This window comes from Meles meles, chromosome 1 (genome assembly GCF_922984935.1).
Source record: "Meles meles chromosome 1, mMelMel3.1 paternal haplotype, whole genome shotgun sequence".
NCBI classification, from domain to species: Eukaryota; Metazoa; Chordata; class Mammalia; order Carnivora; family Mustelidae; genus Meles; species Meles meles.
In genome coordinates, this window is record NC_060066.1 from 209,819,652 (window position 1) to 209,836,034 (window position 16,383).

The window sequence follows — 16,383 nt, forward strand, 5'->3', positions numbered from 1 at the left end:
CAATTATGCGCCGATATGGGAAGTCCAATCCTGTGAATCACAAAAACAGGAAAGTAGTTACTTCTCATACGTACTATGACCACTACATATCTGGGTGAAGTTGCATAGTTACCAGTTTTGATCGTCGATGGGAAATGAAGTCAAAGGTGAAAAGTAAAGAGCTATCCCTCTTGGCTGATGGCCACGCTTTCACCCCCTCCACTAACCTCTTCCTTGCAAGTTAAAAGTTAGCTGTAGAACTTGGGAAGCCAAACATATGGAAATTACTTGAAAATCAAAGCAGAGCTGATTGCTTTATACCTATACTTAAATCTGACATGATTAAAACAATAGAGAAAATAATGCATACATTTTAAGCCAGCAAATGTCCATATTAAGTGGGATTCTGACCCAAGTTCTCCAACAAGTGACTCCAAGTACAAAGGCTTTGGAGAACTCTTCACGAGGACATTCACTTGGCTAGTGCGGATGACAGAATCAAAGAGATAAAGATCTTTAAGGCTCTCCGTTTTCCTACCTAACTCCTCATTTGTACTTGAGAACCCGACAGGCTTCGGTTTCAGTGAAGCCGACGTGCGGCCTCAAACGTCTCCTAGGGTCAGGGTTCTTTGCGATGTGCCACGCGAGATGAAGCTCCACGGTCCTCCCCGTGTGACGGCGCACAATGAGCAGCCTCAGAGGCTGCGCAGCTGGCGCCAGGACAAGCAGTTTAGGGACAGAAACTCAGTTCTAACTCCCAACCCTTTTAGAACACACAAACCCATAAAATAAGAAAAAGCTCTATGGTCCCATTATTGGTACACAGAATCACTGCTCTCAGTTTTAATAGAAATCAGCTTCTCTGAAATTCTAGGCATCTATTTCTGGCAATACACCAGCAGAAAACAATATTCATGGCTGCACAATCCCTTAATGCTTATGCATGGAAAAACTGAATAGATGCCGCTCCGCTATCATAAACTCCCAAGACTGTCTAATATTACATTACAAGCCCTGGTCACAGTTGAGGCTTTCGTGTCTACCAGCAAGCTTGTCCTGCCCTCTGTCCAGCTCAGTGACCGTACACCCCAGTAGTTATATTTAGTCCTTGCCAGGCGACCGACATCACACCATGAGCTCAGTGTGAGACTTACCTCCCTACTGGCTCAGGACACGTGCTGTGCTTCAATTTTTAGAGAACAGGCACAATTCCCTATTTTTAAAGCATTCAGCAACATGCGGCCCTAATGAACTCTTAAGATTCAATTTCATACCTTAAAACCTGCACACACTTTTTGTGAATCCAGCGAGTGCTGCACTGCTGAATTTGTAATAAAATTACTTCAGCACGAAGACTGGGTGTAGACAAAGACCTCCGTATGAGGGTCATACGAGGAGAGCTCTGCGTCACTGACAGATGGAGTCTGAGACAAGGCCTCAGTTTGGAAAACCAAACTTAACACAGAGCAGTTTCATGCGGTGCTGAACAAATATCCATTGTTGGTGGTGTCAACAGATAATTTCATGAGCTTCATCATTATAAAACCTATAGGTAAAATTTTGGCAGAAGCCAAAGATCTACAGATAGGTTCACTGAAACTGGCTAAAGAAAGGCATCCATTTCAGACAAAAGGAAATTTCATGTTCCTGATTCCTTTTCTGACTCAAAGTAGGTAAAAAACCCCACACTACTCCTATTTACTTACTTTTTAAGATTTTTAAGTAATCCCTACATCCAACTTGGGGCTCAGACTCACAACCCTGAGATCAAGAGTTGCACACTCTACTGACTGAGCCAGCCAGGTGCCCCCTACTATTTATTTATTTAGATTTTATTTTTAAGTGACCCAACACGACTCCTGATTCCACTTTTATCCTCTTGATTCCTGCCGGTGTTATACATCCTTTGCTCCAACCTTGGCCTTGCTCTGCTCTCCTCATGTCATCCCTCTATGCTTCTTCACTCACATTCCTACAAAAAGGAAGCATCACAACATAGGAACATTCTGTGACCTTGTAACACTAGACTCAGCTCTAACTACTTTCTCCTTTGGGGTTTTCCCCTCCAGAGGGAAATTACTGGGGAGTTTAAAACAAGGGGTCCTCCACGTAGAGCCTTCACACACTGCCGTATGCTGTTCCGAGCAAATACTGACTACCCCACAGACACGGCCTGAGGGCTCTCCCTCGCCAGATCGGCATGTCACAAATGCAATCTGCTAAGGAACATCATCCCAAATTGCACAAGGAGCCTCTTTAAAGCAAGAGCTGGTCCCTTTTTGCCCTTCTCACAATAACCTCACCAACCTTCCCACTAAAATGAACCATGGGGATCGGTCGTAAAACGGGTCATGCCCATCACTGAAGAGATCTGATCCCTCCTCCGTCCCTGCGTCAGAGCCGGTGTCATCCACGAATGCCTCATCATCAAAATCCTCCATTTCATCTTGCTGTTCGTCAGCCAGCTCAGTGATGTCGGAATCGGCCGTGGAAAAAGTGGGGGAGGGTGTGCGGTCAGCAAGGCGCTCATTCACACAGCCGTGGAAAATGGGGGAGCTAGACACCAGGGAAGACGCCAGGGGACACAGCCAAGGAAGGAGAGAGGAACAGTTGGTTAAACAGGAAGCTATAGGTGTCAACAGGACAGAACCCACTGGGGAATCAACACAATTAAAGCCAGTGGAAAAGCAAAAGGATAAAATGAGCATAAATCGTCTGGTTCAGGTGAAAGGGAACAAGGACTGGTCCTTAGAATAAGAAAAGCAAAGGAAACACATGAGTAGACGATCCCAGGTCAAGAGTGTGCTGCACAAATGCTTGTATTTTCCAGTTCACACAAAAGAGCGGCAGCCAAGCCTCAAAGGAGCCACTCAACATTTGGTCAAATAAAAAAAGTACAGATCTTTATTCCAACTCCCACGTCATCTCGGAGCGGAAAACAAAATGGATGGAGTGGTGTACGGCAAAGCAAGTACATGCCTTGCTTGGATAAGACGTGTCTGGCCAATTCAACTCTTCAGAGGCACTCTACTAACAGAGTGGAATGGAACAGATTTAACTTCGTGTCTACAAAATACTAGGACTTCAGCTCCTTCTTTTGGCCTAGTTCCTGTAAAACTGTCAGAAAATTTTTGCAGTTGGAAAACAATTCAATTTCCGAAATCATTAAGCTCAAAACATATTACATTTCTCTGCTTTTAAAATTCTAAACCTCTAAGAACTTGGACTCCGTATGGATTCACAGGGGCACTACTTGTTTTCATTACATGTTGAAATTTATGTATACACAAAAGAGGCTCAGGCAGATGACCAAGATATGCAGTTGGCTCACCCGTGGCAAAGACTAACATGAGATAAATTGTCTTAAAAAAAAAAAAGAGGACACGTCGGTCAAGAAGTTAGTTGCCAGCTGGTAAGCTATAAGTCATACTGATTTTAAACTGTGCAGGATACAGACAGAGGTTTCCTTTTTCTTGCAAATCTATGCTCTTCAACTGTAAGAGGCAGGGAAGGCTGTCAATTACTCTGGATCAAAGACGAGACTGAAGGACGCACACTGAATAAAGCATAGGCAAGCTTACCGTAGGACCCAGTGGCTGGGTCTGAATGGATAAGATTATACATGGAGCATTTGTGCACACTTTTTCTTTTAACTTTCTGTAATAGCTGCTGAGGTTTTAAACAAATCACTCACTATTTAAAAAGAAGACACTGATGAAATCATCACATACCTTCCTACCAATTTGAACCAATGGAACCGATCGTAAAATGGATCACTGCCGGTCACGGTGGCTTCGCTTTCATCCTGGCTGCCGGAGGCCACCTCACCTGCCCTGTCATACATCTCGCGCATCAAATCCAGCCTCTGCCTGCATAAACATAAAGTGCTCTCTTAATACCATGAGACTGCATCAAAATTTCACTCTGGAAGTATCTTCCATGCAAGATTAAAACAAAAAAGCTATTCCCATCATTTAATGATATTAGAAAAGAATGAAGGCCCAAAGTAGAAAAACTCAAAACTCTCGGTATTCACAGTGTCTGAGTCTAGAGACAAGCCACCAAAGTAAAAAATGGCCACCTGGGGCGCCTGGGTGGCTCAGTGGGTTAAAGCCTCTGCCTTCAGCTCAGGTCATGATCCCAGGGTCCTGGGATCGAGCCCCATATCGGGCTCTCTGCTCAGCAAGGAGCCTGCTTCTCCCTTTCTCTCTCTCTCTGCCTGCCTCTTTGTCTGCTTTGTGATCTCAGTCTGTCAAATAAATAAATAAAATCTTTAGGAAAAAAAAAAAAAAAAGGCCACCTAACCGCTACTGAATTTTAAGAGAAACGTAGTTCAGTGGTATAGGACAGCTCAAATATACTGAACAGTGGAAAATATCTCACCATGTTAAAGGCAAAGGAAACCATATTGTAACTTCCCTGTTTAATACCGATCACCAGATCCAGAACAGAAAAGATAAATGATTACTAGACCCAAGGCAGAACTAGGTGTCATGAGACTGAAACATTTAAAATGTGAGAGGGTCTACGGGGGCAGATCTAAATCCGATCTACAAGCCACAACAGAGCGGGATTCCCTCACTTAGCTGGACACGGACGGACGGCGGCGGCCCGCTGAGCAAGAGCATTCAGCACCCCAGAAAAGGAAGCAACAGTGCTATCACACAGCGGACAGTCTGAGGGAGCCCGCCCGAGCAGTTTATTACTATTTCCTAAATAAAACAACTGATTGTACGAGGAATTTTTCATACTTGAGTTTCTCCAAAGACCAATAATGCGTTGCTCCGTTCTTCAGATCCTGGACCTCTACGGCCACCACAGTACGAGGGAAAGGCCTGTCTTCATGAGTTTTTTCCATCTCAGTGGGAAGTAATTCCGGAGGCAAAGGGGAGTACAACGTGTCCGTCAGCAGGACAAACTGGAACTGCACCTATGTGGAAAGAAGAAACCAAAAAAAAAAAAAAAAAGAAAGAAGAAACCATCCCAATGGCCTTTATGTTTTCAGCAAGTCAGCCTCAGAAATGAGGCGATAGAATCATACCCCACGGGAAAGAGGTCAAACGTGTAGTATGTGCTCAGTGAACAGCCTGTGATTAACTGGGGAAAAACGGCCACGTGTGTATCAGCTGTAGAGAACCATCCTAATTTCGAATTAAACTATTTACTTTGCTCTCCTAGCCCAGCACAGTGTTTTTACACAAACTAACATCTCAGTCCCTGTATTTTGGTTGATGGAACTCACACAAGAGAACAAAAGCTGGACCCGTGAGGACATCTCTAGCTTCTCACTGAGTCGGGGGGGTGGGCGGCGGGTGCAGCAACGTCACAGCTGGTTTTCCATCCTAAATTCAAGAAGCACACGTGCCACTCTGAGAAGTGCTTACTGCACGGTAAGGGCGTCGCGTGCACCGTGTCATTTATGTCTTGCTACCGCCCTGTATTTTCACCTACGCGTATCACGTAAATGCCAGATACAGCAGCAAGAAGAAAAGACAGAGTCCCCTGCCTGTACTTCGTCTGCTTGGAGAGAGGGGTAAATACTTACAAAATGAAACGGGCTGCTGAGAATGAAAGAAGAAGATATCCTCCCCTGTTGTACAGAACTAGAATACAGCCCTAGGGGAAGAGAATGAATCTCCCAAGGCTGAGCCGTCTGTGCTCTTTCCGGCCACGTGATACTGTCCACTGACCCCGCTGTCATCCTGGTAGCCTCCATTCAACAGTGGGACACGGAGAAGAAGCAATCTAAGATGTGGTGTGACGTTTTGGCAATAAGGAAAAGCAGTAACACTTACTGCCTTTCCAAGTCTAAGAGCTATTTCAACTCTTTACAACTACTCCTTCTTTCAGGCCTCACAGAACCCTAGATGGCAGGGGCACTGCAAAGTTCTCTTGAGGGAATGAGGGAATGGACGCACAGGGCCACTGGGGTCCATACACGAGGAGTGCTGGAACTGGAGCCTGGCTGTTTGAGTGCAGAGGGCCTGTCCCCTGCGTACACTGGCCTCTCAGACCCTAGACCAGGAAGGGCACCTAGGACTTACAGGTGCAAATGTCATGGTTGAAAACTCAAAGAAAATTGAGATTTTTAGAGACCCAAGAATAGCATTCTCCTATTAATATGTTCCCCTAGTTCTTGGGGACCTGGGGTGGCTCAGCTGGCTAGGCATCTGCCTTCGGCTCAGGTCATGATCCCAGAGTGCTGGAATCAAGCCCCGCATCAGGCTCAGCAGGGGAGCCTGCTTCTCCCTGTCCTTCTGCCTCTGCTCCTGCGCTTTCTCTCTCGCTCACTCTCTCAAATAAATAAAATCTTAAAAAAAAAAAAAAAAGTTTTGCTAGCTCTTGTTGGAAGACAATCTCCTCATTTGTAAATAAGATGGAAAACAAATTGTTTTAAAAATATCATGTAATGGGTGCCTGGGTGGTTCAGTGGGTTAAGTTGCTGCCTTCGGCTCAGGTCATGATCTCCGGGTCTGGGATTGAGCCCGAAGCTCAGCGGGGAGTCTGCTTCCCCCTCTCTCTCTCTCTCTGCCTGTCTCTCTGCCTACTTGTGATCTCTCTATCAAATTAATAAATAAAATCTTAAAAAAAAAATAAAATAACAAAATGTCATGTAATTGGGACGCCTGGGTGGCTCAGTCAGTTAAGTGTCTGCCTTTGGCTTGGGTCATGATTCCAGGGTCCTGGGATTGAGTCCCTTATCCGGCTCCCCGCTCACAGGTAACCTGCTTCTCCCTCTCCATCTGCTGCTCCCCTTGCTCTGGCTCTCTCTCTTTCTGACAAATAAACAGATGAAATCTTAAAAAAAAAAAAAAAAAAAGTCATGTAATAAGTATTTAATGAGTACCTACTATGTTCTAGGCACATACAGTGAATTTTAGGCGTATATAACCCTGTTTCACAGCCAGCAGCAGCTGAGTTCACCCAGGGGAAAGGCTAGTTCAAGATGAGAGCCACAACCCCCTGAGGGACATCTGCACCTCCAGATGACCCATGGGCTCCTGCCCTCCATACCTTCTTCTTCAGTTCCACACTGATGGCGTTGGCCTCCTTCAGGTAAACAGCATTGCCCCAGAGTAAGTCCCTTAATGAAGTAAACTGGTGAGATTTCCACTTCCGGAAGGCCCACTGGGCCAGCTCAAATTCATGTTGTGTCCAAGCAGCTGAAAAGAACAAACGAAGCGTAACAAGTGGTAATCTCGTCGCTACAGAGAAATTATGTCTCCTCAACCTCATCTCTCTTATCAAGTTATGTGCCCATAGTTCTCCGTTCAGCTGCTTTTGTGTTTTGCTTTTCAGTAAAGCTTACTAAATTCTGTTGCTATCACGAGGTAGTATATACGTTTTAGAAAACCTAACAAAGAAAAAACCCTCTATTTAAAACAGTTCACGAAAGATACAGACTTCTCTTCCTTTTAAAAAATGTATATACATGACATAAAGAAGAAGAGCCCTATGGTACCTACACAACTTCATATGCATGTATTTTTCTTGCTAGTACAAGAAATAAAAAGGTCATATTTTACTTCAGTATTAAAGAGTAAAGAATTTAGTACAGAAATTAGAGTTTCTCCAAAGTTAATCTGAAGCCTTGAGATTACTGGGAGGTTGGGTGGAGAAACAAACTGAGAGGAGTATTCATACGGCACCATAAGGAAATGACAAACAATTAACGCCCCGATTCAGCAAAGAAATTCTGAAAAATTTTCGGCAGGTAGGCATGACTAAGCGCTAGGATTAGAAATCCGCCAGAAGTGGCTTTAATATACATTCATATAGTTCAAAGTCCTCTCTGGGTAATCCTGGGCATAGACCATATGTCAGCAAATAAAAGAATATCTTACCAAAGATCAGGCCCTATATTTACCTGTAACACACACACGAGCTTCACATGTGCAGTAATTTGAGACAATAGATGTAAACTGCCTAAGAGACTCCTATAAGCACCGAGCTAAGAAACCTTGTGTTCGACGGAACACAGTCAGCCCTTCTCCCACCTCAGAGCGCGCAGTCTGTGTTCTCAGCATTGAGGACCTTCTGAATCCCTTTAACCTGGCTCGGTAAAACACCAGTAAGTGGTAGGGCCAACTCTGATCAAATCCAGCTTTGATCACAGATGAAGGGCTAATCTGAAGGCACAGATCCAAAAGCTACAGAGGGAAATTTTCATCTCTGGAGTTCACCTTCTTCCTCTTCTTCCTCCTCTTCTGTTGTCTCCGCAGCGAGGGAGCGGGTCTCAACCTGCTTCTGCAAGGCCTGCAACTTACTCTCATAGTCCTGGATGAAAAGAGAGGAGAGGACATGTAGGAGAGGGAAGAAGTGGACAGAGGGGAGGAGGAATGACAGCAGAGTTGGGGAAAGCAGAGAAAGCAAAAGATAAAAAAGGGAAGACAGAGGCAGGAAACAGTAAAAAGACATACAGAGAAATACTTGGGAAAACCCCATAAAAACACAAGATAGGCTGCTGTAAGGGGTAAATGCTGAAGAAAGCGAACTGCCATCTCTTTCTTTCTTTTTTTTTTTTAAAGATTTTATTTATTTATTTGACAGAGAGATCACAAGTAGGCAGAGAGGCAGACAGAGAGAGTGAGAGGGAAGCAGGCTCCCTGCTGAGCAGAGAGCCCGACGTGGGACTCGATCCCAGGACCCCGAGATCACGACCCGAGCCGAAGGCAGCAGCCCAAACCACTGAGCCATCCAGGCGCCCCCTGCCACGCCCTCGGACTTAAGAGTTCTTTATTTGGGGTTGAGGTCCAGCCAGGGGGTACTTTGAGCAGGAAAACACGTGGGTCCCTTAAATTTATTTCCTAGTAGTATTTACGCAGAACCTTCACACATCAAGGAATTCCAGAAAAAAAGAATACTGGAAAATTCACCAGTATCGCCAATAGTTCTGGTGAGCTGTTTGGATGGGAACCATGGACTCTGGACTCTGCGGATGGAACACTGCTGGGTTTGCAGTTGTAGGATGCAGGATACAGCCTTCAGGTAACCAAAAGATCACGGTGCTATTCGGGCCAAAATAATGTGTAGACCGTATTTAGCTATTCAAGAAAGATGTTTTAAAATATACTATTATAATACAAAATGTATTATTGTGATACAAATCAGATGTACCCTTCAATTCTCCATCTACTCACTCGATGCATTCTCAGTGGGGGTGGTATGACCTTGAAGAGGGAAAAAATATGGTTCTTGAAGGATACAAAAATCTTACTCTTTTTATGCATAAAGCACAAATATATATATACAGTATATAAAGAGATGTACTACACATCTGAGGTATTAAAATTTCATGGTGGGGAAAGATTAAGGAAAAAATGCTAAAAAGGTTCCTTGGAGCGGTAATTTTAAAAAGCTTGCATTATTGAGAATAAATCAAGTAAAGGTTAAGAAAAGAGACCTTCCCATAATAAAATACCAAATCACAGCATAAGCATAGTAGTTTAAGATACACTGCCTGGGTTTCCTGCTTCCTTGGAGTGTCCCAATTATAGGCTGTCCTGAGACAGAGGGATTGGGTATGGCCATGTACTGTTTTCAAACACAGTTCTCCCCGACTCCTAAGTCAAATATTCTTTTCATTACAAAAGGACCACTGAAAGCCTCCTAGCAAACTCTGTTACAAAAAGACTCCCAATGGCGACGCTAACTGAGAAGGATGCAAATATTCCCAAGGCTCATCATTTATCACTTAGTCTCACAGAGGAAGCTTTCTCTCTTTCGTGGAGCTAGCTCTGAAGAGAAGCCAGCCGCACCGCTTTATTAGCTACCGAAACACACTTTTTGGGAGACAATGCACTGTGGCAAAAATAAATAAATATATTAATTAAATTAAAAGTTTTGCTCCTGGCACCTGCTCTTACTAGTCTTATAATTCTGGGAAAGTTAAATCCTCTCTACACTTCGTTTTTGTCATCTTTAAAATGGACATTTTCGTATCTGACCTGACCCCCCACACAGGACTGAAGGAAGAACCAAATGATGAACCATTTAAAAATGCACATGGGGGCGCCGGGGTGGCTCAGTGGGTTAAAGCCTCTGCCTTCGGCTCAGATCATGATCTCAGGGTCCTGGGATCAAGCCCCACATCAGGCTCTCTGCTCAGCAGGGAGCCTGCTTCCCCCTCTCTCTCTGCCTGCCTCTCTGCCTACTTGTGATCTCTGTCAAATAAATAAATAAAATCTAAAAAAAAAAATGCATGTGAAAGTCTTCTTAATTGTAACATACACTATCAAAATGACAGGCCATGTTTTAAAAAGTTTATTTTCTGGGGTGCCTGTGTGGCTCAGTTGGTTAGGCATCTGACTTCAGTTCAGGTCATCATCTTGGGGTTCTGGGACCCAGCCCTGCACTGGGCTCCATGCTCAGTTGGGGAGTCTGAGCCCCTCTCTCCATTCATGCTCTCATGCTCTCTCTCTCTCTAATAAATAAATAAAAATCTTAAAAATAAATAAATAAAAAAGCTTATTTTCTAAGTATACCCAGCACCCAGATCTTGGTTTCTAAATACTATTCTCCACTAAAAGGAAACAAGGCTCCTTGGGAAAACAACTGATTCCAGGTTTGAAGCGAGGAAAGTACAAGGTGAACTCAAGAGTATCTTGCACCAGAAAGCAGAGAAGTGCTCAAACCCTGATGGGGCCATTTCCAAAGGGCACCGAATCCCAGCAGCCAGTAAACAGTAACAGAAGCATAAGAGGTGCCTGGGTGGCTCAGTCGTCAGGCATCTGCCTTCAGATCAGGTGGGATGGAGCCCTGCACTGAGCGCCGCATCGGGCTCCCTGCTCGGTGGGAAGCCGGCCTGTCCCTCTCCCACTCCCCCTGTTCCTTCTTTCACTGTGTCTTTCTCTGTCAAATAAATAAATAAAATCTTAAAAAAAAAATAACAGCAACACTATACAGCACACTGGGTATTAAAAGGAATCCAGGAGTCCACAGTGCCGCTAAAAGAAGGGGGGAAACGGAGAAGCTCTTCGCTGCTCCCCTGCAGAAGCCAGCTACGAAGTAAACGCAGAGGAACGGCAATTAGAAAAACTACCCTGCAACCCCGGACAGCACGACTCAATCCGGCAACAATCACCCACACATGCTCAAGCAACTGGGGGAATGCTGGACGCAGAACAGAAGAGCCGCCCGATCCCGATGCCGCCCTGGACGCCTGTTAATAGGACAAAGGAAGAGCTGGGAAAGTCACATCACATCTACGAACTTTAGCATCACTAGTGAGTCGACAACTGAACATTTCGTCCACTAACGTGACACGAGGGAAGCACACAGTGTCACCTTGACAGCTTTCTTATCACACATGCTTGACCTAAATCTAATCTTGAGAAATAATCAGACTAATCAAAATGTAACCTATTCAAAAATACCTATGCAACAAAAGGGAAAAGAGACATCAGGACCGACCGTAATATACAAACTGTGCTTGGAACTGGGATTAAAACCCACATGCACTTCTCATCATTATATTTTTCAGACAATGAGGAAAATTGGAAAATGGACCGTATATTATATAATACTGAATCAGTACTAAATTTCTCGGATAGGTTAATGATATTAAGAGAATATTCCCGATTTTAGAAGACACACAGGGCAGTATTTTGGGGTAAGCTGCATGATGCTTGCAACTTACTTTCAAATGAATCAGAAAAAATACATAATTACGGGTATACAAAGGTTCATTATACTATGTATTCAGCTTCTTGGTATGTTTGCAATATTTCAAAATAAAATGCTCGGGAAAGGGCACTTTTTTTCCCCTTACAAAAACCTGTATGATATACGGGATCCTTTCAAAAGAGAAAGATGACTGTTTACCTAAAAGTTCTCTGGTGGGAACCTAAAAGTCCTCTGGTCAGAAAATAGTTAATATTTTAGCTTTAAGGTTTTTTTGTTTTTCATTTGCCCCCAATTTTTTTTTTTTTTAAGATTTCATTTATTTACTTGACAGAGATCATAAGTAGGCAGAGAGCAAGGCTGAGAGAGAGAGGAGGAAGCAGGCTCCCTGGTGAGCAGAGAACCAACTCAGGGCTCGATCCCAGGACCCTGGGATCATGACCTGAGCCTAAGGCAGCGGCTTAACCCACTGAGCCGCCCTGGCTTCCCCCCAATTTTTTATTGTAGTAAAATGTATGAAACTTAAAATTTACCATCTGAACCATTTTCAAGTGCACAGTTTAGTGGTGTGAAATGCATTCACACTGTTGGGCAACCATCACGACCATCCACCTCCAAAATTCTTTCCATCTTGCAAAACTGGAACTTCATAGCCACTAAACACTAACTCTCCATTCTCCTTTTCCCTCTTCCCCAGCAACTACCAGTCTATTTTCTATGATTTTAACTACTGTTAGTATCCCCTATAAGCGGAGTCACATAATTTTAGCTTTTTTAAGATTTTATTTATTTGAGAGAGAAAGAAAAAGATGAGCAGAGGGAGAGGGAGAAGCAGGCCCCCTGCTGAGCTAAGAGCCAACATGGGGCTCCATCCCAGGACGCTGGGATCATGACCTGAGCCGAAGACAGATGTTTAACCGACTGAGCCACCCAGGCGCCCCAACTTTAGCTTTTAGTGACTAACTTATTTTTGAGGCTTTCTTCAAGAATCAGTTTACAACCTGGTCAAACTACCAATAAAAACAAAATCCTTTGATTCTGATAGTTAAGGTATGAAGATGACATTCCCCTTAAAAGCTCTGGTTATGCTTTAGCGGCAGCAAAGAGGACATAAAAAGGTTTCCTGTAACACTATGGAGCTAGAATTTTATCTGCAGTTGACTTGGGAAAATTTCTATCGGCAGTTGACAATCCAAATATCAATACTACAACCTGAACTGGCTTCCTCTTCTCCAGACTAAGCTATATGTGAGCTTCCAACAAGGACATTTTGCATGTCATCAGAAAAATTCTAAGTATTGGATTTTCCTTCAGCAAATGGGTAAATAGACTTGAATACTATTGTTCTGTTGATTTCTTGGTGGAAACTCGGATATGGAAAGCACACCAAATAATACATTTATCAGTAGTCTTTTGTGTTTGTAAGAAGTCCCAACTGCTTAGATATATCCCCATGTTTATAAGGGCACTACAGTGGCTGTTCCCACTTCTAGAACGTTCTCTCTCCTGCCCATCCTTGTTTTTAAGCTTATTTTGTGCCAGGAACTGTACTTAATGTTTTGTATAGATCATCTGAATCTTCCCAATAACCCTAGGAAGATGGTACTACTGTTACCCTCATGTTAAAGAAATTAAAGTAATTGCTTAAAGAAATTAAGTAATTTTGTCAAGATCAGAGTTAGCAAGCTTGGATATAGGGATCTGAACTCAGGCAGCTGGACTCCAGGGCATGGTCTTTTAACCACGACCACTCCTACTACACGCAGATGTTAGGAGTGCAGTGGTAAGTAAGACAAAAGTGTCCCTGGTGAGGGAAAGAGAGACAATCAATAGTCAAAAGACACAAGATACACCACAATTTCAGCAGCGAGAAGTAGTATGAAGGAAAAAAAGGTTGGTAGGTATGGGGGCTGATAGGGAGGTGAGAGGAACAGGAGGAACTTTGAGATTAAGTGCTCAGGGAAAGTCTGCATAGAGGACATTTTTTTTTTAATTAAAAAAATTTTTTTACTTATTTTTACTTATTTATTTGATAGCGAGAGTGATCACAAGTAGGCAGAGAGGCAGGCAGAGAGAGAGGGAGAAGCAGGCTCCCCGCTGAGCAGAGAGCCTGATGCGGGGCTTAACCCACTGAGCCACCCAGGTGCCCCTTGAGAGGACATTTAATCAGAGATCTAAGCAGGCATGCTGAGAGGTCTCCAGGGCTCGGAGTGGTGGCAGTGGTGACGATTCCAATCGAAATAGAGCTGACAGCAAGTACGATGGTCTTGAGAGGGAAAGGAGCCTGGTGTGTTTTAAGAAAAAGCAAGAAAACGCGTATGGTGGACTGAGGAAGAAGGCGCAGAGATGCAGTTGTGAGGGAGGCAGATGGACTGGGTTATGGACAGCCTTATGGGACATGGTAAAGACTGTGGATTTCATTCTAAGGGAAGCCACTGGGCAGTGTAGAGCCAGGAAGTAATATGGGTCTAGTATATGTTTTTAAAAACATCACTCTCTGTGGAAGAAAGCGTGGGGACAGCAGTCATGACTCTGCCATAGCGGTGCAGAGGGAGATGGTGGCAGGTGACCCGAGGTGTCAGCAGGAAAGGTGGTGAATAGAGAATGGAGTTGGGGTCTGCTTTACAGGTAGAGGAACTACAGCTGACTGCTGATGTGGTCGGGGGTGTGAAAAAAAAAAAGGGGGAAACTGAGGGTGGCTCCTGGATGTCTGGCCTGAGCTGGTTGCCAGTCAGCTGTACGGCTGTGGTCATGGCTGTGTGTTGGCGTCTTGAGGTCAGAGCAGAAGACTGAGAAAACACCACTGGGGTTTGTCGCCGTGGAGATCTTTGGTGGCCCTGAGAAGAGTGGCCTCAGTGTGGTGATGTGGAACAAGAGTTTGACTAGAGTGAGTTCAGCAAGAATGGGGTAAAGAGGGGCTCCTGGGTGGATCAGTCGTTAAGCCTCTGCCTTCAGCTCAGATCATGATCCCAGAGTTCTGGGATCGAGCCCCGAGTGGGGCTCCCTGCTCGGCGGGGAGCCTGCTTCTCCCCCTCTCACTCCCCTTGCTTATGTTCTCTCTCTTGCTGTGTCTGTGTCTGTCAGATAAATAAAAAAAAACTTTTTTTTTTTTTTAAGATTTTATTCGACAGAGAGAAAGAGCACAAATAGCAGAGAGGCAGGCAGAGATGGAGGAGGAAGCAGGCTCCCCACTGAGCCGAGAGCCCGATGTGGGGCTTGATCCCAGGACCCTGGGATCATGACCCAAGCCCAAGGCAGAGGCTTAACCCACTGAGCCACCCAGGTGCCCCATAAATAAATAAAACCTTAAAAAAAAAAAATACTATCTTTTAGTTCAGGGTTGGCAATCAACAGCCCATGAACAAATCCAGCCCCTGCCTACTTGCTGGAAATAAAACGCTTACTGGAACGTGGCCACCCCCACTCCTTCGCATCCGGCGGCACTTCAGCTGTAACCGTGGGGCTAAGCAGTTACAACAGAGCCCGTGGGACCCATAGAGCCTAAAATATTCACTATGTGGTCCTTTACCTAAAAGGTCTGCCAACCCCTGTTCTAGATCAGTGGCTCTCAGAGGTGGCTGCTGGTCCCGCAGCATCAGTATCACCCAGGAACTTATGAGAAATGCAAATTATGAGGTACCTGGGTGGCACCTGTCAGCTAAGCGTCTGACTCTTGATTTCAGCTCAGGTCACTATCTCAGGGTCATGGGATCAAGCCCCAAGTCAGGCTCTGCGCTAGGTGTGGAGCCTGCTTAGGATTCTCCTCCCCACTCCCCCTCTGTCCCTGACCTCCCCCCTTCTCTAAGAAAGAAAGAAAGAGAAATGCAAATTCTCAGGCCCTACCCCAGACTCTGGAGGTGGGCCCAGCGGTCTCTGTTCTTGGGGCCCCCAGGGAATCCTGATGCGCTTCGGGCTCAGAAGCACTCTTCTGGGTACCGTGTAGAGGGAACGGCAGAGCTACTCAAACAGGTGAGGCATTTGTTCTACGTGGGTTTGTGCTCCCACGGAAGAACCAGACGAGCACGGAGACTGTGACAGGCTGTCATTAGTCACCCGGGAGAGCTGGCCTGGGGTGGGCTGGGGCAGCAGAAGTGCCTGTGAGTGCAGGTCTGCAGAGGAGTCCTACGTGACGAGGAGCGACTGCAGTGTTGGGGAAGTGCAAAGGCCCAGAGGTGGGGACACACTTGGCATATGTTCAAGGAACCAAACGTCCGAAGTGCTTGCAGTATGGGAATGTTAAGAGATGAAGTCAGAGAGGCAGGCAAGCAGCCAGAACACGGAATGCTCTGTAGGCTTCGCTAAGAAGGTTAGAGTTTAAACCACAATGGGAAGCCACCAGAGGCCACTGATAGGATCTGATTTTTGTTTTCACAAGATGATGCTGGCTGCTGTGCGGACAGCGGCTTCGGGTCCAGGATGGAAGCAAAGAGACGGGGGAGGAAGAGATCTCAGGAAGAGACGCCAGTGGCACACGGGAGTATGTCCCAGGAGGCGGCACTTCAGGCGAAATCAATGTCACCATTCCGGACTTTCTGCTTGGGTCTGTTTTTGACATTAGAGACTTGGCTCCTTTTGCTAATACTGCCTTCCTCTTTTAGCGGCAGATTATAATTAGTAAGCAATAGCCGGAAGGGAGGTATCCACGCCGGGTTCTTGTCAACCCCTAACTTTGCTCCCCACCTGTGGCACCGTGAGGATGCGGCCTCAGACCTCTCGCTCCAGGGACCCCACCGCACCTATTCTTACCCGGGAGTGGCTCCTCTTTTCTCCCGGTCCCCTAGG

The 16,383-nt window shown here is 45.2% G+C and overlaps 1 protein-coding gene across 10 annotated transcripts in view; it reads right to left on the reverse strand.

The window, feature by feature from the left end:
- Positions 1-16,383, reverse strand: part of KIF1B (kinesin family member 1B) — a 140,946-nt gene that overhangs the window by 38,516 nt on the left and 86,047 nt on the right. For 7 of the 10 annotated variants that reach the window (XM_045998415.1, XM_045998394.1, XM_045998409.1 and 4 more), the window contains 5 exons: positions 8,163-8,256; positions 6,994-7,142; positions 4,731-4,909; positions 3,711-3,848; positions 2,287-2,535 (listed from right to left, as the gene is read on the reverse strand). In XM_045998415.1, the coding sequence (XP_045854371.1) occupies positions 2,287-2,535; positions 3,711-3,848; positions 4,731-4,909; positions 6,994-7,142; positions 8,163-8,256 (809 nt within the window). The remainder of the gene's footprint in view (positions 1-2,286; positions 2,536-3,710; positions 3,849-4,730; positions 4,910-6,993; positions 7,143-8,162; positions 8,257-16,383) is intronic. The other 3 variants (XM_045998423.1, XM_045998440.1, XM_045998430.1) reach the window with 1 other exon arrangement.